Here is a 26,677-nt window from a genome sequence, read left to right on the forward strand (position 1 = left end):
ATAAATCAATCCAAAACGATAAAATAAAACGATAAATTCATAGCCTAACTAGTCGTTAGGCTTTTCACCCTAATCGGGTTCATTTGGCCGAAGAGCATTATTATTTTGCCATGCATTTAAATAAAGAGTGTAAATGTTTTAGTATTAGAATGGAAACATTTCTCTGTGGACACTTCTTGTATTAAAGGAAGAGATGTCCCACCTTCAGGACAAATGATTGTGGAGACCCCTAATAAAGAAAACTGTTATTTTTATTAATATAGATTATTCACAATTAATATAATTAGTCAGCTTCAAATCCTCAAGAATAAATTAATTGAAATGAATAAAATGTCATTGAAAATGTAAAGTGATGCAATTCATATTCTAGGGTTTTAAATAATTTATTACTATCTATGTCACGGAAAAACTTTCTTTTCGGGATGTAAACGTTTTTAGATAAAAACATTACATAATCATTTCTAAAATTTAATGAGCGTAACTAGTAATTTAATATATGATTTAAAAATTAAACTTATGAAACAATTGTCGCACGAACCACTTAATGTATGAAGTTTTTCTTTTTTTCTGTAAACCATTCGTGCTGTTTTTTTTTCGTTTTCCAAAACAAAATATTTTAAAAAACAACTTTATCAACTTAACAGTTAAAGTGGTGCAATACTTATTTTATTTTACAACCGTCGTTGAACAGCCGACACAATTTTTAGTTTACGGCTACCAATGTTCAACTCCTTAGCTTTGTCATTTCGAATCCAATCCAGAAGGAACTCTTGGATCAAGTATTGGGAGAAATTTGCCTACTTGGAAAACTTTTTCAGGTAATTAGCCCGCGTTACATGGAGAAGAAAACACACGGTTAGGCAAGGGAACCCGTCTACTACTGAGGATATTTTACGTCAGCACTGTGGTCAGTTCGAATAGATCAACTATCTCTGGGATTCGAACCAGATTTGGGAATCGAGCGTTCGCTATACTTACTAAATTTCTTTCAAATTAATACGCTATGAACTTATCAAATTATTTAAATTATTTACAATGATTAATCTTTTTGAAATTGTGTTAATCCATATATATTTACTCATTGAATGAGGCTTGTTTTACAATATTTCAATACTGTATTTATTATTTATTACTTGATTTCCAAAAAGGAATTTCAGTAGCTGGGTCGGAATCTTGGACCCCTTGATGTGAATTTCACTTTTTGAGTATTTCACTATTTCTATGGAATTATTTAATCGGATTAAAAAAAATTCGTGCATTTATTAAACTCATTTATTCAAAGATAATTTATACAAAATATCATTTTTAAAATTATTTTCATTGTCTATTTAATACATCAAATTTGAAAATAAGATTCAAAAAGTAGTTTCGATTGAAGAGAAAATGATGATGCATCTGTCAAATAGTTCCTAAATAATGAAATTTCAAAAAAATGTGTTTTCTTTAAAACGAGAATCATTCCATAGATTCCGTTTAAATTTTATATTTTGTCGCTTTAAATATAAAATTATGTCAAAGTTTGTAGTCCGTGCATTTCAAACTTTATCAGAACCTCGTACAAGTAATATTAAATTATCTGGAAAATAGCATTTTGAGTGAAGTTATTTTTAAGTGAACTTGTTTTACAATTATGTGCAAAAAATATTTTTATCAGCTTAAACAGATATATAATGAAATACGCAGAAAGTAAAATGAACTTCGAAGAAACGAAACTTTCAATTGCTCTCCTCAGTTGTGAGACTCTATTTTTCCAAACAGTGGTAAACTTCCCCTTCTTGATATTCATAAATCTAATTCCCTCGGGAAGGAAAAGGTATATTTCAGATGAAATAAGTTTCTGTGTCTAATAAGGTCATGTCAATTGTCGTGTGTAAAAAATGAATTTAAAAACTCTCGAATCATTAAGGTTGCACCTAAGCCATGGAAATCTGATCATTCCATCAAGAACAATTATTGAGGGGGACGAAGTTAAAATACTCAGAATAATGAGTTAATTCACATACGAAAAGAAGAAAAAAAATTCCATCGATCAAAATTTGCTACCAGAATTTTTCAATTTCTTAATTGCCATTTAACTCATTTGAATTTAAATCAAAGAAAATCATGAAGTTTTTCCCTATTTGTCTAAAGATCCCTATTTGGGACTTTGAAAAATTTCCAATTATTGAGGGGACCCCACCGTACCTCCCGCAGACTTTCAATCAAAAGTTATTTCGCTCTTTCAATAAACAGTACGGAAAAGAAACCCGTATACTACTGAATAACCTTTAATCTAATTAAATATCCAACTTTTTTGGAGAACTCAATTTTTCAGAAACTATTTGACCGGTTTCGTTCAAGTTTTGAATTTTGCCATATTAAATTACATTCTTTAAAAATATGCAAAAAATTGTATCTGACACTTGCAATTTAATTTTTTTTCCCGATTTCTTATAAATAAAGTAGTTAAAAATAATGTTAAAAATTTGAAAATAATATAATAATTATTAAAAATTATTTTTTGTACAGAATTTACTTTGGATAAACGAATTTTATAAATGTGTGCAAAAATGTTTTAGATTCGCTTAAAAAATTTCTCAATATATAGAGAGATACGCAAAAAGTAAAATTAACATTAAAGTATCCAAAGACTGCTCTCTTGACCCAACTATGACGGTTCCCCCCCCCCTCATATTTTTAAGGAAAGAAATTCAAACCCGTTACGGAAGGAAAAAAAAACATTTTTATAGAGATGGTGCGTTTTTGTGTCTTTATTTTATAACCTAAAATATTAACGCCGCTAATTAATTAAATATTTGTGTTCACCTGTTTGAAAAGTTATTCAGGGTGTTTTGAATAAATTCTGTTTATTTATTTATTTATCATTTTGTTGCTCACTGCACACAATCTAGATCAGTGGTCGGAAGTAAGGCACTTCAAGTAGTGAAAATACTGTAGTCGCTACTTTTTTTAGTAGTTTGTAGTGTAGTGCGCTACTTTATTAAAAAAAAGTAGTATAGTGAGTAGTGCGATACAGAATACCCCCCCCCCCCAAGAAAGAAACTGTAGCTTGTAGCAATTCCCGGCAGCTACTTTTAACCGTTAGTTTAGTAAAGAAACATGGTTCCATTTTTCGAATTTGCTGTGTAGGAATCTTCAAAGGTCCGTCAATGGATTCAATAAAAATGAACCAATTAGCGATACAGTTGAGCGTCTACAGGAATTACGTTTCTAAAATCATGCGTGACTCATATTTAAAGTAGCCATTACGAAAAATGAACAATTAATCATTTTGGTCACACGTATTTCCGTAATTTTTTAGAGGAAATGAAAGAGCTTCAAACAATTGCAAGTATTTAATAATTTCACATTTCTTAAATTCACTGTCGAGAAAGACATAAAAAGTGGAAGATCAAATGAACAAAATCGGAAAGAAAAAAAAATGTTTTGGAATGGCTCATGTAAACATTAATAAATTTTTCTTAATTATTTGTTTAACGTAAGCCAATTTCTTATTCAAAACTGATTTGAACATAAGTATAATTTAAGTTCTCTAGCAGCAAAGTTGGTGTCCGCAGTGAAGTAATTACTAAATTCAAAAGTAGTCAAGTACATTTAAAAAATAGTAGTTGTAGTTCACTACATTTGTAGTGAACTACAAAAATAATGTAGTTTTTTCGACCACTCATACAGCCTTAAACTCATTTCGTTGTTATTTTTAGGCTGTCCCTCGGACAAATGTGACGTTCTGGAAGAAGCAGACGAGATCGCCGAGGTCAATGGAAGAATGCTGGACAATTGGATCTTGACCGACATTTCGGACTTTCTCCAAAGGGTGAGGAAAGTTTTTTATTATTTTGTCTCCATTCGAATCAGGTGGCTGAACAAAGACATTAATCTTATGGTCACCGCAATGAATGAATGAAAGAAGGAAAATACTTTTTTGGCACTGAAAGTAAAAGACCTATTTACTGAACGGATATGACGCAATCTAAAATTATTGAAAAATAAATGTAAAATTAGTATGAAGTTCATAAATGAAACTTTTGAAACTCATGGAAGGGGGCCAAAGTGTTTCTTTCTTCCACTCAGTAATATTATACTTTTTTCATCGGAAAATTAATACTTTTGCATAAAACTGTTTGTTATATTAACCAGGATTTATGAAATTTTTTACTGAGAGGAATCACCCATTAAGCATTGAACCCAATTCAGTGAGTTTATTCATTTGTACTGTACTCCAGTTTAAGATCATTCACTTTAAATTTTAAGACCTAGAATAATGTAAACATTTTATCACACTAATAATATACATAAAATAATGAAAATGAGTTTAATAAACTTTTCGTAAATTAGCTTTAAATATGTGTTAGCCACTTGAAAGATCACTCATCAGCACCGCTGCGAGAATTATGTATTAATGGAAAAGTTCATTTTTAAATATATTATTCAATCTTCGCAAAATAATAAACACCGCAGGCCGATGCACTTCTTCGATAATTTTTAGATTTTGATTGACTCTTTTATTTTACGGACGAAAATGACATCCCACACACATATGTCGTAGAAAAAAGCAAAAAAAAAGAAAAGAAAAATGAATGGCAGTTACAGAAATTATTCGAAATTCCTTTGAAACTCTTAGTTAAAAATCTTTTGAAGGCTTCGATTGAAATCAATTTTCAATCCCGAATAATAATAGTGAAACAATAAATTAAAGTAATATCAAAATTGCTATGGTGACTCACAGTTTAAAAAATTTGATTGTAAATGATATCGGACCAACTGTCTCTTTTTTTTTCTAATGAAAAAGGGGATGATTTGAAAGAGTGAACTGAATATCTTCAATACAGGCTATTGAGGCATTGTTTCAGGTTTTCACTCTTAATCGAATGAGCATGAATCATAAGAGATAGTCAAGTAATTTTTAAAAAAATAGTTTTTTTTTACATATAAAGCATTATTTTTGGAGTACACGATCATGAAGATCGTGTACTCCAGAACCCTTGTAACTTCAAAACTATTAGTCTAATGAAGTGAAATATTATCTCATCTGTATAAAAAAGTTTTATTGAAAAATATATAACTTGCCTTTTTCGATGAAAATGTAGGATGGATCTCATTCGATTCAGCGCAAACAATGTCTCACTTATTTATCTAAAAAGAAATTTAATTCTCTTCTTCACATCTCGGAAGAAAAAAAGGGAAAGCGGTCACAAGGGAATGTATCATTTATAATAGCATAACAAAGCTTCCTATGAAACAAAATCTTGTAGATTAACTTTTCTGAAGAAACTTTTAGGGTAATAATGACTGGATTATCTAGAAATTACCTGAAAATAATTTTTTAATTTTTTCAATCGTTAAGCAAAATAGATTAAAAAAAAACAATTCAATATAAGAGTTGTCTTGTTTGTTAAACAAATATGCAAAAGAATGCATTCTTACTATTTATTAAGAGACGAAACCAGATATTTTTCTGGAAAAATAACGGACTTTACCATCGAAATAGGAGGGTAATAATTGAGTCAGAACAATTGTAGAACTTATGGCGGTGCCCTGCTCCTATAATTTCACCTTTACTTGGTGATACAGAAAGCACTTGCACTCCAACTTGCAATGACTCATATTGAGAAACAAGTTTTCTACCAGCAGCCAACGCTACACATCAGTTTACCTCGTGCTCTGGTTGGTGAAGTATGGCTATCCCATAATCTTACTTTTATCACAAATCGGAAACTCATTGTTTTCAATTATAAAACTTGTTTATCCACATTCAATTCCATGTGAAAAAATAATCTTGATAATTATGTTTCACTTAATAGTGATCAAACATATTTAAGTTTTAAGGTATTCAAATTTTTACAAAATTTTTTAAATAAAGTAATGAAAAATAATAAATGAAGAGCTTAGAAGATGAATTGTCATTTTTTAAGAAATTGATATTTAATAATATTTAAATTTTTTTACTCTTATTTAAATAAATAACATTCATTTATGTAGCAAAATCTTTAGTTCCGAAAATACTAAGTGAGTGACGAAGTAAATAACACTATTTCAATAATTTTCGAGTGACAGAACAAGTCAACTTAGCAACAAATAGTCAACAAGCAATCCTTGAAAATCACTCGCTTATCATCGAATGCTAAGACGATGGGAGAAAATGGAAAATTTGAAACAGCAGTTGCAATAAATTAAGTAGAAATATAAATTGTTTTACGAATGAGGAATTAAAAAATAGAAAGAAAAAAAATAGCTCTTAAATATGGCTTCGACGGATAATTTTATTGTTTCTGGTTTACTATCAGACAGATACTAGCAGTTCATTTCTGCCCTGTTAATGAATTTAATTCTGAGCAAAGTCGTGTTGAAAATAAATATTATTTTGTGCTTAAAAAGCTTTTTCAATATTTTATGATCGTTTCAAGTTGAATACTCGTTATTAATAAGGGTTGAAAAAGAAACTAAATAATCAATAAATAGGTAATTGCTAACGCTACGAAATCATGCACAAAACTGAAAGAGATATGCAGATAAAATTAATCCTAGTTAAAACAATTCTAGTTTGTTTTTTTTAATTTAATATTATTTGTAGCTTTTCTCAATCGCTTAAAGAAATTAGATCAGAAATTCAATCGATCAAAATACCCCTCAGGGGATTTACCCTCTTTAGGTTAACACTGGGAGTCAGCCCCCGGGGTACCCTAGTGATCTGTCCTCCCTTCGTTTTCTTCTCCCTTTACTCCTACTTTCCCCTATCTCTTGTCGTGGTAGCCAAATTTACTGCTGAGAGCTTTTCGTCTGTGTTCAATTACCAACCTGTTGTATCGGACCCTGATGGGAAGAGACCACCCACGTGTTCCCCATGAGTGGAGACCCGTGTCCCTGGAAAAGAGGATCCTGGTAGTTAAGGGGTATCATGGTACTCCAACACACTGCTTTGGCCCGTGCTACAGGTAAACGGGAGGTGCAAATTGAGCAGTATGCCTCAACCGGCTAGTCACGAAGGCCATCTGCTGGCTGGAGTCAAGCCCGGGGTCACTTACTGGGCACCTTGTTAAAGACGGATGCTGCTTCAGGGTGACTCATTGGCATATAGCTATCGGCCAGCAGCATCGATATTAAGTAACGAATTGGTGGCAGCATCATCTTGTTATTTACACCCCCTAATTTGGACTCCGTGGTATGTGGTGACGCTGGTTGTAGAAGTGCTTTTACTTTCTATGACTGAAGATAGTACCGTGTTGAGTTCCGCACACCAATACAAAAAACAGTGGAATATTCCTTGCACCATGTGATTATTGTCGTTACTTTTTGATGACACTGACAAACCCAAAAGCACAAAATACTTCATCTACCCACATATCTCCATTTCTGATATACAAGGTTCTTCTTTCCATTCTGGAAGAAGTTGCCTCTGAGAAAAAGCTACGCTCAGGTGACCTCTTAGCTGAAGTCTCCTCTGCAAAACAGGCTACTATTTTATCAACATGCACCACCATGTGCTCATTTAATTTAACAGTCACACCTGATAGATCACTAAATATCTCTTGCAGCGTCGTATCAAAAACAGAATTCATAAATTATACAGAGGGCATGATATTAGAAAGCCTTCAACTCAAAGCGTTACACCTGTTAGAAGGATTAAGATTCGCAGGGATGGTAAACTCATCCCTACGAAGCACCTTATCCTCACTTTTATGTCATCCAAACTACCAGCTGACGCTAAAATGACTTTGATTAACTGCCCGGTTATGTCCCAAATCCTTTGTGTTGCTATCAATGTCAAAGGTTTGGGCATTCTAAAACAATCTTGCGGTGGTCGACCTGTAGGTGCCCGTTGCTCTAGTAATGACCATGAGGATATTTCCTGCGAACTGTCACCTTTTTGCAAGGGTGATCACGCAGCTCATGCCATAAGTTGTCTGAAATAGTCTTTGGAAAAGGAAATCCAGTCAATCATAGTATTACAAAACCTAACATTTAACGAAACTCGCCGAATTGCTCAGGCGTGATATATCCATCAAGTTGGCTGCTGGCTCTTGTGATACCGATGTTAAGGCCGATGGAACCAATTAGTTATCGCCCAATAGTTCTGACTTGCTGCCTCAGCAAGGTATTCGAGCGTATGATAAATTCTCGACTAGTTTACTTCATCGAGAAGAAAAAACTCATTCCTGACTTTCAAAGTGGATTTCGCAATGGCAGGTCGACTATGGATAACATTGTCTCTTTTGAATCACGTATTCGTAATGCTTTAGTCAGACTTAACCATTTCATCTCCATCTTGTTCGATATCGGAAGGCGTAAGATCGGACATGATAATATGGCATTCTAAAGGGCATTGTTTGATCCGGGCCTCCGTCGTCACCTATCTATGTTTAACAAAGACTTTTTGAGTCTGAGATATTTTCGGGTCAAACTGGGCAATACATTTTCTGACCTCTTCGTCCAATCTGAAGGTGTTTTACAAGGTAATGTTCTGAGTGTCATACTTTTTATAGTTCATATTTCTCTCATCTTAAAAATTTTACCACCTACAGTTTTTGGCTCACTTTATGTTGACTATCTTAACATCTCGTGTTCAAGATTTGACTAGAGAGATTCAACTTCAACTTGCTGTCAATAACATTGTAGATTGGTGCGATGAAAATTGTCCTACCGTTTCACCCTCTAAAAGCTCATGTATACATTTTCTTCGACTTCACAAGGATCATATTATTCATATTCATAACATCGCTATACCCATCGTGATGAAAACGAAATTTCTTGGAGTTATTTTCGATCATAAGCTTACTTTTGTGCCTCATATAAAACAATTACGGAAAAGATGCAAAAAAGTCTTAAATATTTTACGGGTGCTTTCTAACACGGAATGGGGTGCAGACCGCACTGGGCTGTAGAAAATTTGCCAAGCGCTTATACTGTCGCGATCAGACTATGCATGTACAGTTTATGGTACTGCCTCTGCTTCCAGACTAAAACGCCTAGATACAGTACATAACACTGTATTACCCATTTGTAGCGGTGTCTTTCGCACGTCAACTGTTTAAAGCTTATAAGTTATCTATCACCAGCTATCATTAGATTTACGCAGAATGATACTGTCCTTAACACACTACTGCCGCATCATATCTTCAGCCTCACACCCTTAACAGCGCGACGTTACTCCAATAAATTTAATGCCTCTACATGATGCTCGACCATCTCATGTTCGCCCATTTATAGCTCGTATGCGTTCACACATTTAAACATTCTCTATTTTAGATTCACTAACACAATCGGTAGATCACCTACTTATTTCTCCCTGGACTGTTTTACCATATCGTTTTTATTCTCTATTTGATATATATAATATATCTCTTGTATCACCATGCATATTTCAACAACCTTTCATTTCTCATCGTTGTCAATTTTCTCAGTGCGTCCCGATTTATACAGATGGCACAAAATCTCCTGGATATGTTGGCTGAAGTGTCATCATTGCTGATGCCTACGCACAGATACAAAATTCCTGATATTTGTTCCGTTTTCACTGCTGAAGCCGTTGCTATTCCTTTAGCATTATGACTTATAGCAGCACGGTCTGCGCAAAAATATTTATTTATTCGGACAGTATGAGCGTCTTGCACCAGTTGGGAAATTTTAAATCTGAAACTCATCCTATTTTATGTTTAATTCAGCATCTGCTACTTCACCTTAACAAGGATGGATTCGACATTTGGTTTTGCTGGATTCCAAGTCATGTAGGAATCCCTGACCATGGTTTAGCAGACACAGCAGCATAGTACTCCTCTGACCGTGCCTATTCCTTTCTCAGATGTAAGAGTACATATTCGCCAGTTTATCAAATCCCTGTGGCAGCAACAGTGGCATAACCAAGTTTTTAATAAATTGCATGCTCCTAAATCTAGTTTAGATCCCTTACTTGTATTGCGCTTGCGTAGTGCTGAATTTAAGCTAACTAGACTTAGAATCGGCAATACCCTGTTGACTCACCTTCACTTGCTGTTAGGTTTCATCACATCTTAATCGCTTGTCCATGTTTTAATCATTATCGTCTTTCCTTCGTTGGTAGCTCGATTTTATGCATAACAGATTTGTTGGATAAAACGCATCACTCTAACATCTTTGCATTGTTACGCGTATTATAGTGTATAACCGATTTTAGATGTCGTCATTCATTTTACATTTTACTACCTACGCACAACTTGTTTTATATCATTTTAAAAAAGTAAAAAAGTTGCCATTACTTTTCTCACCACAAGCGTAGAGGTGAGATTTTATTTTGCTGCCTGGCAACAGAGATCGCAGTGCTGATACAAATTATATTTTGATTAAGGAGAGCTCCTTTGGCATCGGGCTAACTATGAGAGATTTTCGTGATTTCTGCCTCCATTTTCTGCAAATGCTGATTAGTTCCACGTAAGAAATTTCTTCTTGAAGGTAATCTGGATTCTTTAAACAGGTGTTTCTCATTTATTTTTAAGTCTGTGTATCCATTGAGTGGATTCAACGACGGAAATGATAAAAAGAAAATTGAGAGTCGCACAGCTAAAGATTGTCTAGTTTATCACGATAGGAAAAATAAACATAACAGTTTTATAAACATTAATAATGAATTAAAAAATATCCTTTTGATTGAAATTTCTCATTTTTATAGAAATTGTTTTGAATAATTCATGCGTTTCAGCAGCAAAAGATAGTTTTTGTATTAAAACTAATCAAAATAATTTTATTCAGTCTTAGGATGAACTTCAGTATTAGCGATAAAAACAGGTAAAAAAAAATCTATTCCGTGAAAGTAGATTCGTTTTAAACTGTGTTTAGGATTCACAAGGCTAAATAAAACTTGATGTCACTTTGTCCTAAATTGAGGTTGCTAAAGTTTTACTTCGTGAATATAAGCTTAACATATGTATATTTATTTCCAAACAAAAACCATTTATTATTCAAACAAGATTTATCTTCCTTGAAAAACTTTAAAAACAAATAGATGTTGCGCATAAAAATCTTTAGAAATCCTCTTTTTAAAAAGTGTTAGGATTAAATAAATATACCCCAAAAATTTTTATGTATCCACAAATATACTAAAAACATATAAATTTGACTAAGTAACAAAAGCGAGGAACGAATAAACGTTAAAGCTCATTTATTCAATTTCACTGAAATGCCACTTAGCTGATTCTTCCACAAATCATTTCAAATAAGCATTAAAGATTACTTTTTACATGAAATTTTATATGAAATAAATAATTTTATGATAGTGTCCAAATTGATTTTAATTCTCTTAAAAAACTCCCGAGATATGGCGAAATAAGCCAAAAGTGAATTCAACCCTGAGAAATAAAAATTTACTGTTATAATAATTATAGGCTTTAAATTTCTCATAAACTATTCAACCGACTTATTCATTAAACTGTTCGACTATTTTTGAATAATATACATTGATATATTAGAAACTTTGAAATACAATAAAAACCTAAAGGAAAAAACGGAAAGATTCTCTTCAGGACGCCTTACTTTACGAGAGACATTTCAAAATAAACAATAATTATCCTAAGAAAATAATTACTCTTTATATTGCCTCTATGTCTCGAATAATTAAAAATGTAATTGTTGGAGTTCAAATTGAAAGAGAAGCAGAAAACAAACTTACCAATATAGAGTAAAATAAAATAAGTAATAAAATATTTCTTCTTTAAATATATTTTGATAGTCAAAATAATTATTGTACTTTAACTAGAAATGCTGGGTTTTCTCACTTATATAGGGTGCTCCAAAATTATCTTTACAACTTCTAAAATTCATAACTTCGAACATAAACAAGATATTTATATTCTGTCTTTTGCATGTATTACTGCAACTAATAAAGTTTTTTTCTCAATAGGCTGAAAAGTTATAAGTGAGGATGTGGACACCACAACAGAAAGCTCAATGTGTCTCATGGTTCATAGAGACGAAATCAGATACACAGGTTCAACGGAACTTCAGGACAAATTTCCAAAGAGACCCACCATCCAGACCCTCCATCCGTGCATGGCACACAAGCTTCATGAGCACCGGATCAGTATTGCATAAAAGTGGAGCCGGACGACCCAGCACAAGTCCAGAAAATGTGGAGCGAATACGGCCATGAGACGCATTGAGCTTTCTGTTGTGGTGTCCACATCCTCACTTAAAACTTTTCAGCCTATTGAAAAAAAAACTTTATTAGTTGCAGTAATACATGCAAAAGACAGAATATAAATATCTTGTTTATGTTCGAAGTTATGAATTTTTGAAGTTGTAAAGATAATTTTGGAACACCCTGTACTTTGAATCCCTTATCATGACGACGTGGATTCAATTAAACGACAATGATTAGTTAATGCTATAGATTTATTATATTATTTTAACACCTATTTTTGCATTTGAAATTAATTTCTAATTGGCAAATAATTTTTGTACCAATTCACGCATTGTAAATTTAGAGTGTGAATGCTATCTTTTATCTAGAGTTTTGAGTGTTTATCTTTTTTTTTTCTCTCTTTTTTTTTCTCTCTCTCGTTCTCTATTTTTTTTTTTTTTTTTTTTTTTTNTCTTTTTTTTTTTTTTTTTTTTTTGAGCCAAAGACTTAATTTATATCAATAATGTTTGATCTCTTTAAAGTGCGGAATAATATCTTTTATGTTTGATGCAGTATAATGGGGCCTGACACTTTTGTCATTAAATTCGACATCAATTTAATCTTTTTTTCTTATTTCTGCCCTTATTTCTTTGTTTGTGTGTATAAGTATTAACTCTCTGTGGAGGGATATGATGTTAAGGTGTTAATTATCGTATCGTAATAATTATTACGATTCGATGAACGATATTGACAGTTTCTTGTGAGAAGTCACTTTATAGTTCACTGACCAGCAGTAGCTCTCTACTAATAGCGCTGAATACTGAACGTTATTTTATCTAAAAAGTTATTTATAAACATTAAAAGACGTTCTTTTTATTTTGATCAAAATTTTTTATGAGTAAGGATGGATATTCAATGTTTAGCCCCTGCATATAATCCCTTAGTTTCATGAAAACTAATTGTAAATTAAAATTATCATAAATGTTTAGGAACAAATTCTTCATTTAAATTTATTATCTATTAGAAGAGAGTAAATATATAAATTATGAACCTTTAATATTTTAGCCCTACAGCACTAAACGTTAAAGACTGGAGATGGGGGTAGCAATCTCAAAAAACTCTTATCGCATTGTTTAAGAGTTTATAAATGATTGTTGCATTTGAGTGGAAAATATGCTAATTTACAATCATTCTATTTTACGTTGAATTTTGAGCTAGAATAAAATACTATTTATTTTCCACTTCAGTAAGAATGAGTTGAGAGAGATATCAGCAGGGCAATAAAACAAATATGTGGGTCGTCTTAGAAAAAGAATTAACTCAAAAATTTGTCTCAAAGATGGCAGCACCACGATTTTAAACTTCTGATAAAAATAAACATGTTGATATACCTAGAATTTATTTAAATTTCCTCGTCATTTTCCCCTCTTCAAACATAATGGAAGAAAAGTAAAAAGAAAAGTAATTCGCAGTCCTATTAAGGGGACAGTGGACGTTCAAAATGAGAAATTTTTTTCACATACACAAATTTTCTTTTTTATTTATTTAAAATATGTTCAATGAAACACGTTGCATGAATATTTAATCTAACTATCGAATCATACTTAATTTTCTGAGGGCCTGCCACCTCTCAATTATGCTAATTAATTTGTGCAGACAATATTTTAAGCAATGAAATCAAACACAAAAACATGCCTTTTCTTAATAAACATACATTTTTTTTCGACGGATTTCGATTGTTAAACCTTCCTTAAGATGGGGGTGGGGAGAATAGGGTCCCAATAATCTGGTCAATACATCTATTGAAATTTCTTTTGACATCCATTTTAAATAATCAGTCCTTTAAATTATTTGCTTAAATTTGCTATCTCAGAAACTAATTGACTGATTGCGCTGCACACAGATTTTGTAATTTGTCATATAATATAATATTCTTTGAAATGATGTTAAAAATTATACACCTTACAATTGTCTCTGGCCTATTACTATAGTGTGATGTCCTGCAAATCTCATCCTCTTACGTAAGATGTCTCTCCATCAAGCTTGGTGCGATTGTATGACGTTAGACCTTTACACGTCCGTCCATTTCATGCTCGCGTGCGCTAACTCATTCGAACATTCGACATTTTTGAGGTACCAACGTAATCAGGAGATCACTTTCTCATACTACCATGAATCATCGCACCTTATCAGTTTTATTCCCCTTTTATGATGTACAGTGAATCAAATTTCGCATCCATTATATATCAACAAACATTTGTCGGAATGTAATGATCTTTANTGTTAAAAATTATACACCTTACAATTGTCTCTCTGGCCTATTACTATCGTGTGATGTCCTGCAAATCTCATCCTCTTATGTAAGATGTCTCTCCATCAAGCTTGGTGCGATTGTATGACGCTAGACCTTTACACGTCCCTCCATTTCATGCTCGCGTGCGCTAACTCATTCGAACTTTCGACATAACGTAATCAACGTAATCAGTAGATCACTTTCTCATACTGCCATGAATCATCGCACCTTATCAGTTTTATTCCCCTTTTATGATGTACAGTGAATAAAACTTCGCATCCATTATATATCAACAAACATTTGTCGGAATGTAATGATCTTTAATAACAAAATTACAATATATATATATNATATATATATATATATAATATGCATACATGCTGTATTTTTATTATTTTATATTAAAGGTCATTCTGACAAATATTTGAGTTTCATGGTTTTCTTGAATGAGCATGATTTGCAAATAGCATCCCTATGCTTCTATACATTCCAAAACTGACTATTTTAAACATGTTCCTTTCAAATCTGCTCAACATGTTCTTTCACTAAGCTCTTGGATTGTGATCAGTTACTTATTTAACTCCAAATATGGCAACTGAAGTTTCTTTGTTTTATTTCTTCATTTACAAACTTATTTTACGTTTCTCACTCTCTTTACCGATGTATACGACACTGATACGATAGTCTCATTTTAAGTAGAGTTCGTAAAGTCCTTAAGAAATTAAAAATGTGGCAGCAAAACTCAGATGTATTTTGTTATGTTCATATTCACCTCAACATTCAATATTTAATTTCAAAAACTTGTAAATTTGTAGTCACGAAATGTTAGGTTTCAAAATTTAATTTTAAATTTAATGATAACTTTATAATTACGATACTGATACCCCAGTTTTCTTACCTTATTAAGGACATATAAGTCCTGTTAAAATATTAAAATACAGATGTTTTCTACTAGGAGCGCAAAACTTTATTTTTCTAAATAAAAATTCAGAATTTTAAAAAAAAGGTTTCAAATCTTTGAAAAAATTTTAATTCCTAAAAAGTTGGCGTCAATGCCTCTAGTAAATTGCAAAGTAAATTTTACTTGGAGCTTTTCGTTGTATTTTGCATTGTAGACTATTTAGCGAATTGCTAATTATAATTAAAATTTTACTAGTTTTAATTGTTGAATTAGAGAAAATAATATCCCACTGCTTCGACATTCTAAGAGGTTAAATAGTGCCACTTTATGAAGATGGTTGCTGTTGTTGTTAATTTACGTCGCACTAGAGCTGCACAATGGGCTATTGGCGACGGTCTGGGAAACATCCCGGAGGATGATCCGAAGACATGCCATCACAATTTTGATCCTCTGCGGAGGGGATGGCACCCCCGCTTCGGTAGCCCGACGACCTGCGCGCGAAGTCGAGCACTTTACGGTAGCACAGTTTAACGAGGACCAATACCGCACACCCTCGGTCCCTACGCAGACTGATCCAAGTGGTCACCCACCCGCACACTGACCGTAGCCAGTGATGCTTGACTTCGGTGATCTGCTGGGAACCGTGTCTTAACGATCAGTCCACTGCGGGACTTACGAAGATGGAAAATGCATCTTAGAAATTAGTCGGGTATTGAATATATCTTATTATGCAGCTACAAGATGGTGTTTGAGGTAAATAAATTGTATTTATAAGTTGAAAGTTCATAATTATAAAGATATATAATTCGAAATAAATTTCCTATTAATTACTTATTATTCCTTATTACTAATAAATTCCTTATTACGATTTAAAGTTGTAATCAGCATCTGAATTTATTTTTAAATCCGAATTTTTTATGTAATAATGCAAAAAACTTAGTTTCTCAAAACTATTTGCATTGTCAACTCTTTATTGTTGTTGTTGTTGTTGATTTACGTCGCACTAGATCTGCACAATGGGCTATTGGCGACGGTCTGGGAAACATCCCGGAGGATGATCCGAAGACATGCCATCACAATTTTGATCCTCTGCGGAGGGGATGGCAACCCCGCTTCGGTAGCCCGACGACCTGCACGCGAAGTCGAGCACTTTATGGTAGCACAGTTTAGCGAGGACCAATACCGCACACCCTCGGTCGCTACGCAGACTGATCCAAGTGGTCACCCACCCGAACACTGACCGTAGCCAGTGATGCTTGACTTCGGTGATCTGCTGGGAACCGTGTCTTAACGATCAGTCCACTGCGGGACATTAACTCTTTAAATGACCATTTTTTTTAGTAATTTTATGTTAAACTATATTTGAGATTTATGTGTAAAATAAAAGTTCATGGAGTCTATTATTTTTTATAGTTTTCCCAAAACTAATTTGATTTTTAAAAACTTTAATGGGTTGCAAAATTTTAGTTATAGTAAAGAATTGATCATTCTGTGCTTATAAATATCCGAATTTATAAATTCTCTGATTCACCGAAATATTGTTAGAGATGCGCTGTTTGAAAAAATGATTTCAAATTTTTAAAAATGTTAATTTCTTTAACTATGTGGATGTATGTTAATTGTAAAAATTTAAGAAAAATGTCAATATTTTGACTGAAACAGAAACATATTGCAGCGGATCATAGTGTTTAAATAGCAAGGTTGGAAAAAATTTTCATAAAAAGTTAAAAGATAATAATTGATAATAATTTAGTTTTTGGCTGCTTACTAGCGTCAAGGTTTTTGTTTCAAGGGAAAACTGACGGCCAATGTGAAAACTATGTAAATAACCATTTCAAAAAAATACGCATGCTTTGTAGCATTTTCAAAATATCAAGTAATTTTCCAAGTTAGAATTTTTAATTAAGTTAGCTACCTATTAATGTAAGAGTCCACTCTTTGGGCTCAAGAATTTGCCCCTTCATAAGATTTGCGAATGATACTAAGTAAACTTGGTTTGCAGTAAAAAAAATGGATATTATGTACACATGCATTTCGCTTGTTCATTAAAAAATATAATTTAAAAACTTTAAAAAAAATTAGATTTAAAATATTCCTAATTAAAAAAAAGTAACAATTGTTACAGTTTTCACAATACTTTTTAAACTATGACATTCTTCTCATGAGATAACTTCTTTCACCGACGATTTTTAATATTAGTTAAAGTCAGCTTACGCATTCTTGTAATTTTTGCATTTTATATTTGAAATTTCAAAGGCGAATGACATACATGAAATAACCCCTAGTCCAAAGAATAAAAGTTAAATAGTTGCAAGGCTGATTATTTCGAAAAAAATTAATTTCTGCAGTTCAATGAAACGATTATCAGTGAATCATTAATATTCTTGTTTCCTTATTACGAAATATTAGAAGAAATTTGTATTCATAATTTCTTCAAAAGGTGAGTTAAAACTATTATTATAGGTAATTTAAGTAGAAAAAAGACTAATGTTAGAAAAAGAATAATTTTTGAGTGGAAGATTCTAAAAATAGCATGGTTTTGGAATTTTTTTACAATTTTCTATTTAGTAGTTGTTTAAAAATATGAGGCATATCGAACATTTTCCTGATATTTGAATTGTGCTGAATTTAAGAAATAATATTAAAAACTTTTTTAAGCAAATTTTCTCAACATTATCCTTTTTACTTTCTTAACGTTAGCTAGGAAGAATAACTTTGAACGTCGAAATAAAATTATATGTCCATAATTATTTGTTCATTTAAAAAAAACAAAGCTAGCTGTTGTATTTTTTGCCTGGCACACATACTCATTTACTTTTCATTACTCAAATAAATAAGAAATAATAAAAAAAAATCAATAATTTATCTTTATTTTTAAAAAAAAAAAAAATTACTATGCTTAGTAAATAGTCAGCTGTTCTGCATCGAATAATTTTGATCAGCAGAATATTTTTAATTTCTGAATAAGATTTCATTTTCAGCTAGCTGGAAATAATTATAAGTTTTCTTTCAATAGAAGCTTGACAATAATTTAAAGAGGAACTTTACTTTAAAGGAAAACATAAATTGAAGTACTAAAACAATTAATTGGTATATTAATAGAAAAATAATCTAGGGGAGAGTTGGATTAAACGGGATACGTCGCCTAGGGACCAGACTATTGCAGCTATCTCGTAGACAACGACAAAAACGTGTTATTCGACCGTGATTATATTATTCTCGGTGCGTCCCGCCTCGAGATCACTATTTGATAGAAAATTATAAGTCTCAGAACTTTTTTACTCTATTTTTTGCCATTTTCTACATTTACGCTCGTTGTTTTTTTACATTGTACTATGTACATATATGGGAATAAAATTCCGGTGAGTATTAAATTTGATTAACCATTTATTTACCAATATTTTTATGGGCAGTCTTTTTAATTTTCTTTTCACATTTAGGCAGCAGCCATGTTTGTTTTAAAAAGTGTCGGAGTCGGACAAAACGGGACACTTATGAGTTGGATAAAACGGGATAGAGTTTTTTATGTCCCGTTTTATCCATCTGTTAATTTGTTAGATTATTACATTTTAAAATAGCCATATATTAATGTAGGCCTAGGCTTTTAGAAAAACTTATTTATAATAGCTACACATATTTTTGAAAAATTTAGTCTCTTTATACAGTAAAGCAAATTTTGTTTATTAACGTTCATTATTATGTATTTTATTTTCGACTCTAGGATTTCACATCTTTCTTTAGAACTAATTGTAATGTATTTCTCTGATGAGGACTTGAGCTTCTTTACATATAAACTTCTTAATTTTCTGGATATCTCAATTCAATCTACATTCAATTCTAAAAAGAATTTCTTCTCTTTGTTTACTGAAGAATTTAAATACTTGATTATTAAAGAGTCTTTCAGGGATGTTGCGACATCAATGGAGAGTTAGTTTTAATAATTGTTTTAACACGGCTGGACACACATCTTCGAGGGACATCGTAGGAGAAGACCAATCTGCAACATTTTCAAGGGAGAAAGGATTAGAACCCTCCTACTTAGGGGGATAATACTACCTTTTAGTATTATCCCCCTAAGTTACCCTTTTCAATCCTGTACCTCAAGTAAAGGGACCTCGCCCAAAAAAAATGGCTGATAAAAGAAAGAAAAAAACTGTAGTAATAACATCATCTCCATATGAAAGTGAATTAGAAATGGAAGAAAAGGAAAGGATGATTAAACTACAAAAAATAGCTAAGAAAATTGAAGAAAAGGCTGCTAAGAAATCTCTCTTAAAAGCACAAGGCACATCTCGACAACGAAAATTGCGGAAATAAGCCTTCATGTTTGAAAACTCATAGTCTTTAAAAGCAAATGTAGCATAATATTTTTTTGTGTACTTACTTATAAAATAACAATCTATATAAAAGTGTTAGAACAGTAAAATCCCATGAATATAATTTATAGACATTTTGCTTTGCAGTTCTCTGTCAGTTAATTATGCTTTTCACTAAGTTTTATGCAAAAAATGAAACATTGTAAACCCTATCCCGTTTTATCCAACCCAGGTATGCTAAAACGGGATATGTAAGAGTTTGGAAATTAATTTTTTTTCTACTTCACAGTCATTAAAATTAGTTGAAAATTTGTTTTTTGTGTGCTTCAATAAATGTTGTAGCAACAAAAAAAAATAATGTATGGTTTTTCTAAACAGATATTCGGTAGTAAATAAAAATATCCCGTTAAAAATAATGGTATCCCATTTTGTCCAACTCTCTCCTACGTGGTAGCGTAAAGAATGAGATTTTGAGAAATGTTTTGAGAAATTTAATTAAATAGTTGGTAAAATTATTCTGCGAAGCACGCACGGACAGGTAATTTGCAAATTTATTTTAAGATCAGGACGATATATAAGATGTTGAGAAATTTTAAGATGCTTAAAAATGCTGAATACGTATTCGTATTGATAATTATAAAATATATATTGAAGAAATTGATAAAAATATTATACAAATCTTTGCATATGTTTGTGCATTATTGAAATTTTATCAATTATTGAAAAAATAAACTAAAAAATAAGATTAAAAAAAACTGATGTANTATATATATATGTGTGTGTGTGTGTGTGTGTGTTTATTCAGAAAAAGTATGTTTTTGTGACCGGTTTCGTAACTTAATTAATACTTAGCACGAAATAAATAATTTGCGTATTTCAGGTCATCCTCAGGAAGCATTAAGATAGACACTTAGTACGTGGAAATCTGATCATTAGAGCGCAAGTTATTCAGGGTGATATATATATAAAAAAATTCTTCAACTAATTCAATGTACAGTGGGCAATATATTTTATATATAGATAGATATATATTGCCCACTGTACATTGAATTGGTTGAAGAATTTTTTTTACTTCGATTATATTATAAAAGAGTAGAGTATTGAGTATTATGCAAGTGAATTTCATGAGATTAATTTAAGAGAAATAAATGAATTGTTAATGTAATTCGATAAATATCAATTTTAAACTATTGTTTTTCTATTCCTTGGTGAAGATAATTGATCAAGGCAATTAAACTATGATTTCAGTGCTATTTCATAAATTATATTGATTTAACTTCTAAAGAATTAAGGTTAATAACTATTACAATACTTTTTGTATTAGTCTAAATTTCGAACATTACTTCGAAGGGTACTATAGTTGGAAAAAATAGTTTCATTTGCATAGATTGGGTGTCCTATAAATATTGGGACAAATTTTAAGTTCAGGTAGGGCACCTCAAAAGAATTACATAACAACCCTTTAGAGGCGTCTCCCCATTTTGAACTGGTTGTTTTTGCGCATTTGAAAGTTACTTTTAATAGACAAATTATCTTTAATTTTATGATTTTGTAATAACACTTTCTCTAATCAAAATTTTCATTCAAATAGACACGGTGATAGCTCTTACATCATAATTTTATGATTTGGTAGCCAAATTGGCAATCATGACAAGTAACTCATTAAATAAAATAAAATAGCCGCTCTGTGCCTATTTGAAGACGAAAATAAATATTGGAGATCGTAAAATTTATGTAAGGCTAGGATAATTTCGCTATTAAAAGTTCCGTTTCAAATGGGCAAGAACAACCCGTTCATAATGAAGAGATACCTTTAGTGGCTCGCCGGGCGATTCTTTTGAGATGCCCTACCTGAACTCAATGTCCCAATATTTATGGACTCCCTGTCAAAATAAGAGAAGAGTGCAGTTCTTTTCGGACTAAAAAACTGACTTTTCCATAATTTTTCTTTTGTATAGACTCGCTCCAAGCTAAAAAAAAAATGCAACCGAATGAAAAAGTCACAGATGATATTGAGATTAAAATATCTCTTCAGTTCGAGGTAAGGAACGATTTTATGGGTGGTTAATAAAGAAGTGCATACATGCGAAATACCATGTTAAATTGATTATACAATGTATTATGTACACGTGAGTCCAAATATGAAGGTAAAAGTACATTTTAAGGGATGAGACAAGAAAAATTGGATCTAATCATCAAAGAATGACGAAACTGTCATAGAGTAGAAACCTATGTATAGTACAAATTTTAATTACAAAACTCACACAAAATAAATTACGCGTTAAGACCGAAATGAATAAATGTCCATATCCACAAAGGAATGCTGATATTCACATGAGTCACTTTGGTGAATGAAAATTTCATTTTTATTCTTTCGACATTCAGTGAATGTTGAATAAAAAATCTTATTTCTCCGGCAAATGTTTCTACTTTATTAATGAAATGATTGAAATTCGATGCAAAATTTTTACTCATTGTTGACATTTTCTGATGTAAGCAATGATATGTGCGATTTGGATTCGGACATTCGATATTTTCTGAAATACGGTTTTTCACAGTAACACATAAATGTTTTCAAAATATAAATAATTTGTGATATATGGGTGATTCTCACGAAATATGACAATTCACTGTCCCTTGCTCCAAGATCTAATACTATAATACTAAAATAACTTATTATAAAAAAAATTAATAAATAGCATTGCTGTTAGTATTTTAAAATGACTTTGCACTAGCATTGACTGTTTTCTATAGTTAAAAAATTTAATTGAACTTTAAAATTTCATGTTTCTGGCATGTCACAAACAATGTTTCCAATAATAACTAGCTTCAAAACTTCCTATAATTTTTTTAATATCTAATTTTTTTTATCGGTGTAAGCATTTCTAGAATATACGCAGAAGATATTATTTACAAAAACTTAGTTTGAAATAATTTTTTCTGACAATAATTTGTTTCCCCAAGAAAATCTGTCAGTTTCCTGGCTACTTTTATTTAGTGGTTTATAACCGAAATAGATAGAGCCAGCAATCAATATCTTATGTTAATAGATAGATTCGATACCCTCCTATAAGAACATGTATTGTTGCATGAATAAAGGGCCAATTTTCTGGTTCAAAATCTATTTCAAAAAATTTTTCAAGATGAGTAAATTTTGTGTTGTCATTTTCCTAACTTCTTGAAGTCATTAATAACATAAACTACATAGATTTATCTGAGTTATTTTGAGAAATCCTGTTGTTTGCTGCAGAATATAAACGTCTTAGGCCAAAATATTACATTAAAGTAAAGTTATATGCTATAAAATGGCGAATTTGTCATTATCCTGGCTTATGAAAGCCAGGACATTGAAGTGTTACCAGACATTTTTTTAACAGCTAATACTGTAAGGAGGGAAAGCAAATATTAACCTAATACCAAGTTCATGTATGGTTGTAATATGCTTGGATGTAATCAAGGTTATTTATTTATTTAATGATTGATTATTATACACAGTTTTATTCTGTACATATCAGTAACAGAAATTTTTTTTGATTCTTTCTACTGTGGATAAAAAGAATTAATTTAAGCAATTTATGGTCCATCTAACATAAAGGCTTAAGTTGAGTTGCTCACTGTTAACTTAAAATCACTGTTTTTTAAACTTCTAAGCTAATATGTCATTTTCCTGGCATTCAAGATTTGGTAAATTTCTATTTTTTTTCTTCTAGCAAATGTCAATAAACTACACTGCTGTCTGTAAGATATTAATAAGTGTAACTAAAGAGGTATACAAAAAAAAAATTTGGATTATTTTGAAGACTTAAAATTTGAAGAAATTTTTTGGTCCGAATTGTCATGATTAAAAAGAATCACCCATATATGCATATAAGTTGTCATATTAGGGATNAATATATGTATATATATATATAATGATACAATGATATAATGAATGTTGTCATAAAGTAAATAAAATTATTTGTTGTTTTTTTCTTTGTAGTGTATTCACTCTCGAACAATATGCCTACGTATAAGACCCAAGAAGTCACAGGAGAAGTGTAAGCCTATTTTTATTACTTCCATTTCGAGACAAACTTTTTATTGAATTAAATAAATAGTACATTTTTAGTTGACAAGCAAAATAAAATGGCAAAATTAATTGCAATAACTGTAAAAATCCAGGAAGAACATATTTCTTTCCGTTATCTAAAAAATCTAATAAAAAAAGGTAAAAATTCAGAAGATATTAATATTAAAGATATTCGAAGTATAATTTTCAACATTATCATTATATCATTAAAACTTTCATAAATAATTACATAATTTTGTTCATAAAAATAGGAGTCATAACAGACTTACTTAAAAAAAATATAATAATTAAATTGATTTATTTTGAATTATCTGATTATCCGTTCTTCGGTGAAAAAAACTGAACACTTAATTAATCGGTATGAATCAAAACAACGAAGTCATGCACAAAACTGAAAGACCGACGCAATTTTTCAAGCTTTTTAATGATCGTTTGTATCAAATTTAATTTTTATAATTTTATTTATTGCAAGATATTTTTAAACTTTCTTGAAGGTAGAAAATTCTGATTTTTGCATCCATCGACTTATAAATGTGTATAGGGCGATCTCGACCTGAAACTATAAGAAAAAGAAGAAAAAAACAGAAATTCCATTTTTTTATTTTATTTGTAGCTTCGCGAACAGTTTCTCCAGAACTCACCTTTCCGATTCCGTTCTAATTTTGAATTTTGTTACTTAAAATGAGATTGCTGAAAATGGATATAAAAATTCGTGTCCTTTACTTCTCAAAACTATTTCGATCCATTTAAATAAAATAATAAATAATTATTAAAAACCTTTCTTGTATCGAATTATTTGGAATATTCGAATTTTATAATTGCCTGGAAAGAATTCTTTGATATTTTTAAAAAGTTTCCTATTTTTTGCAAAGTACGCATGAAGTGAAGTATTTCGACGTCTCTCCTCCCTGCCCAAAATATTGGTTTCCTACTTTCCATATTGCTAACCCCCCTCCCCCTCCCTAATAACTTTTAGGGTCCGTATACCTTCACACTGAAGCAAATAATTTGTAGCTTTAATAGAGGCTATAACGTGGGGATGTTCTTTGTAATTGTTCAATGTACAGTGCGCCAAAAAAATGGACTACGCTGAATAACTTTTGATCTAATGATCGAATCTTAACGCTCTAGAACTCATTCTTAATGGTTCGAAAGAGTGGCCTTACAAATGCCTATGAGTTAGAGCAGATGATATTTTAAGTTACGAAATCCAACAAAAAAAAAACATACTTTCACTAAATAAACATACATTTTTTTTCGACGGATTTGACCCCCAAAAAATGAGGAGTAGCCACAATCTGGGTAATAGTGTCCAGATAACTGAGTTTGGACATCAGTTCGAAAATTGAACTCCATGTTAATTTATCTCTTTCGAATTTCGCTAAATCTGAAGAAATTTTTTAAGTGAATTGAAAACATTTTGCATATAATTAAAAAATTTGTTTATCTAAAGATAATTCCATAAAAAAAAATTTGTAAGAAAAGTCGAAAAACATTTTGAATTATAAGGTATGAAATTTTTTTCATCATTTTAAAGAATGCAATTTTACATGGCAAAATACAAAATTTGAGCTGAAGTGGTCGAATAGTTCCTGAGAAATTAAATTTTGAAAATAAGACTTTCTCAAAATCCTATTTCTCAAGAACTATACGATTGATTTCGCTGAAATTTAATATTTTGCCATGTAAAATTTGTAACATATATTCTTCAAAATGATGTGAAAAAATGTTATACCTTACATTTCATAATTTTTTCGACTTTTCTTCAATAAATTAATAAAAATTAATAATGTTAACTAAAAGTTATTTTTTGCATGAAATTATCTTTGGATAAACTAATTTTATAATTTCGTGGAAAGATTTTTCAATTCTCTTGAAAGGTTCCCGGGATATGACGAAATATGCCAAAAGTTAACTTCATATTAAGAAGTCCAAACTTTGGACTGCTCTCCTGACCAAAGTATTGGAACCATAGTTCCTAGATTGCAGCTGTCCCCTAGATTTTGGGGGTCAAAAATCCGTAAAAAAAGGTTTGTTCAGAGAAAGTACCGTTTTTGTGTTTTTACTTGAATTTATTTGAGGTCACCCCTTCGAGTCATCGTGATTGAGTAATAAAACATTAAGATCCGATTATTAGATCAAAAGTTATTCAAGGTGATACGTTTCTTTTTTTGCACACTGTGCTTACCAAAATTATTTAAACGTCATACGCGTATGGCGATTTTCTACGGTTCCCCTTAATTTCGCTTTTTTTCTTTTCTTTTGAATACATAAATAATTATTTTTTTTTTCATTTCAATTACCGTTGATTTTTAATTATATGCTTTTGTAGAAACTCATTTTAAATATGTAAACAAAATTATGTGGTGTCAAGTAACTTTAGAAATACTGATTTGATGATTTAGTTCACGCGGGCTGTCACGTTAATGCTGCTCATTGAATTTATCTGACATAGCGAATAAAAAATAATTATATATTTCACAGAGCTCGAAAAAACTCCGAAATTTTACCAGTCGCCGAGGGCGAATTGACAAAACATACCGTAGATTGCAAAGGGTTGGCGAAAATTTCTATTGGCGTTAAAGGAGCGTTCTCGAAAATCGCCAAACAGCTGTGCGCTTATGATTTTGTTTTGTTTTCGGTATCGCATAACATTCAACAAGTTAGAAATGGGTGCGACATTTCAATTAAGCGGGTCTTCGTTTGATTCTTCTGCATCAAATAAAATATAAAGCGTATTTTTTTGTTATAGCGCAGACATAATTGTTTGTATCTGTTGACTAAATTGTGTTTATTAGCGTTTCTTAAAAGGTCGTACTAGAACTAAGATAGAAAAATTACACATTATTACATATTCTATAGTTTCATAACTTTCATTAAATGTATTTCGAGTAGTGAAATTCTTTTCCTACTCATCCACTAATTCGAATTAATAATTTCACAATAACCTTTAATCCTTAATAATGAAATGATTATTATAATAAAGTTTGTTTACTTAAAAGATTAAAAAAAA

At 31.2% G+C, this 26,677-nt stretch overlaps 1 protein-coding gene across 2 annotated transcripts in view; it reads left to right on the plus strand.

The window, feature by feature from the left end:
• Window positions 1–26,677, plus strand: part of LOC107437245 (protein PALS1) — a 158,069-nt gene that overhangs the window by 38,657 nt on the left and 92,735 nt on the right. For both annotated transcript variants that reach the window (XM_016049176.3, XM_071179143.1), the window contains exons 2-3: window positions 3,702–3,814; window positions 23,575–23,632. In XM_016049176.3, coding sequence (XP_015904662.1) covers window positions 3,702–3,814; window positions 23,575–23,632 — 171 coding nt within the window. The remainder of the gene's footprint in view (window positions 1–3,701; window positions 3,815–23,574; window positions 23,633–26,677) is intronic.

This window comes from Parasteatoda tepidariorum, chromosome 3, assembly GCF_043381705.1.
Source record: "Parasteatoda tepidariorum isolate YZ-2023 chromosome 3, CAS_Ptep_4.0, whole genome shotgun sequence".
Lineage (NCBI taxonomy): Eukaryota > Metazoa > Arthropoda > Arachnida > Araneae > Theridiidae > Parasteatoda > Parasteatoda tepidariorum.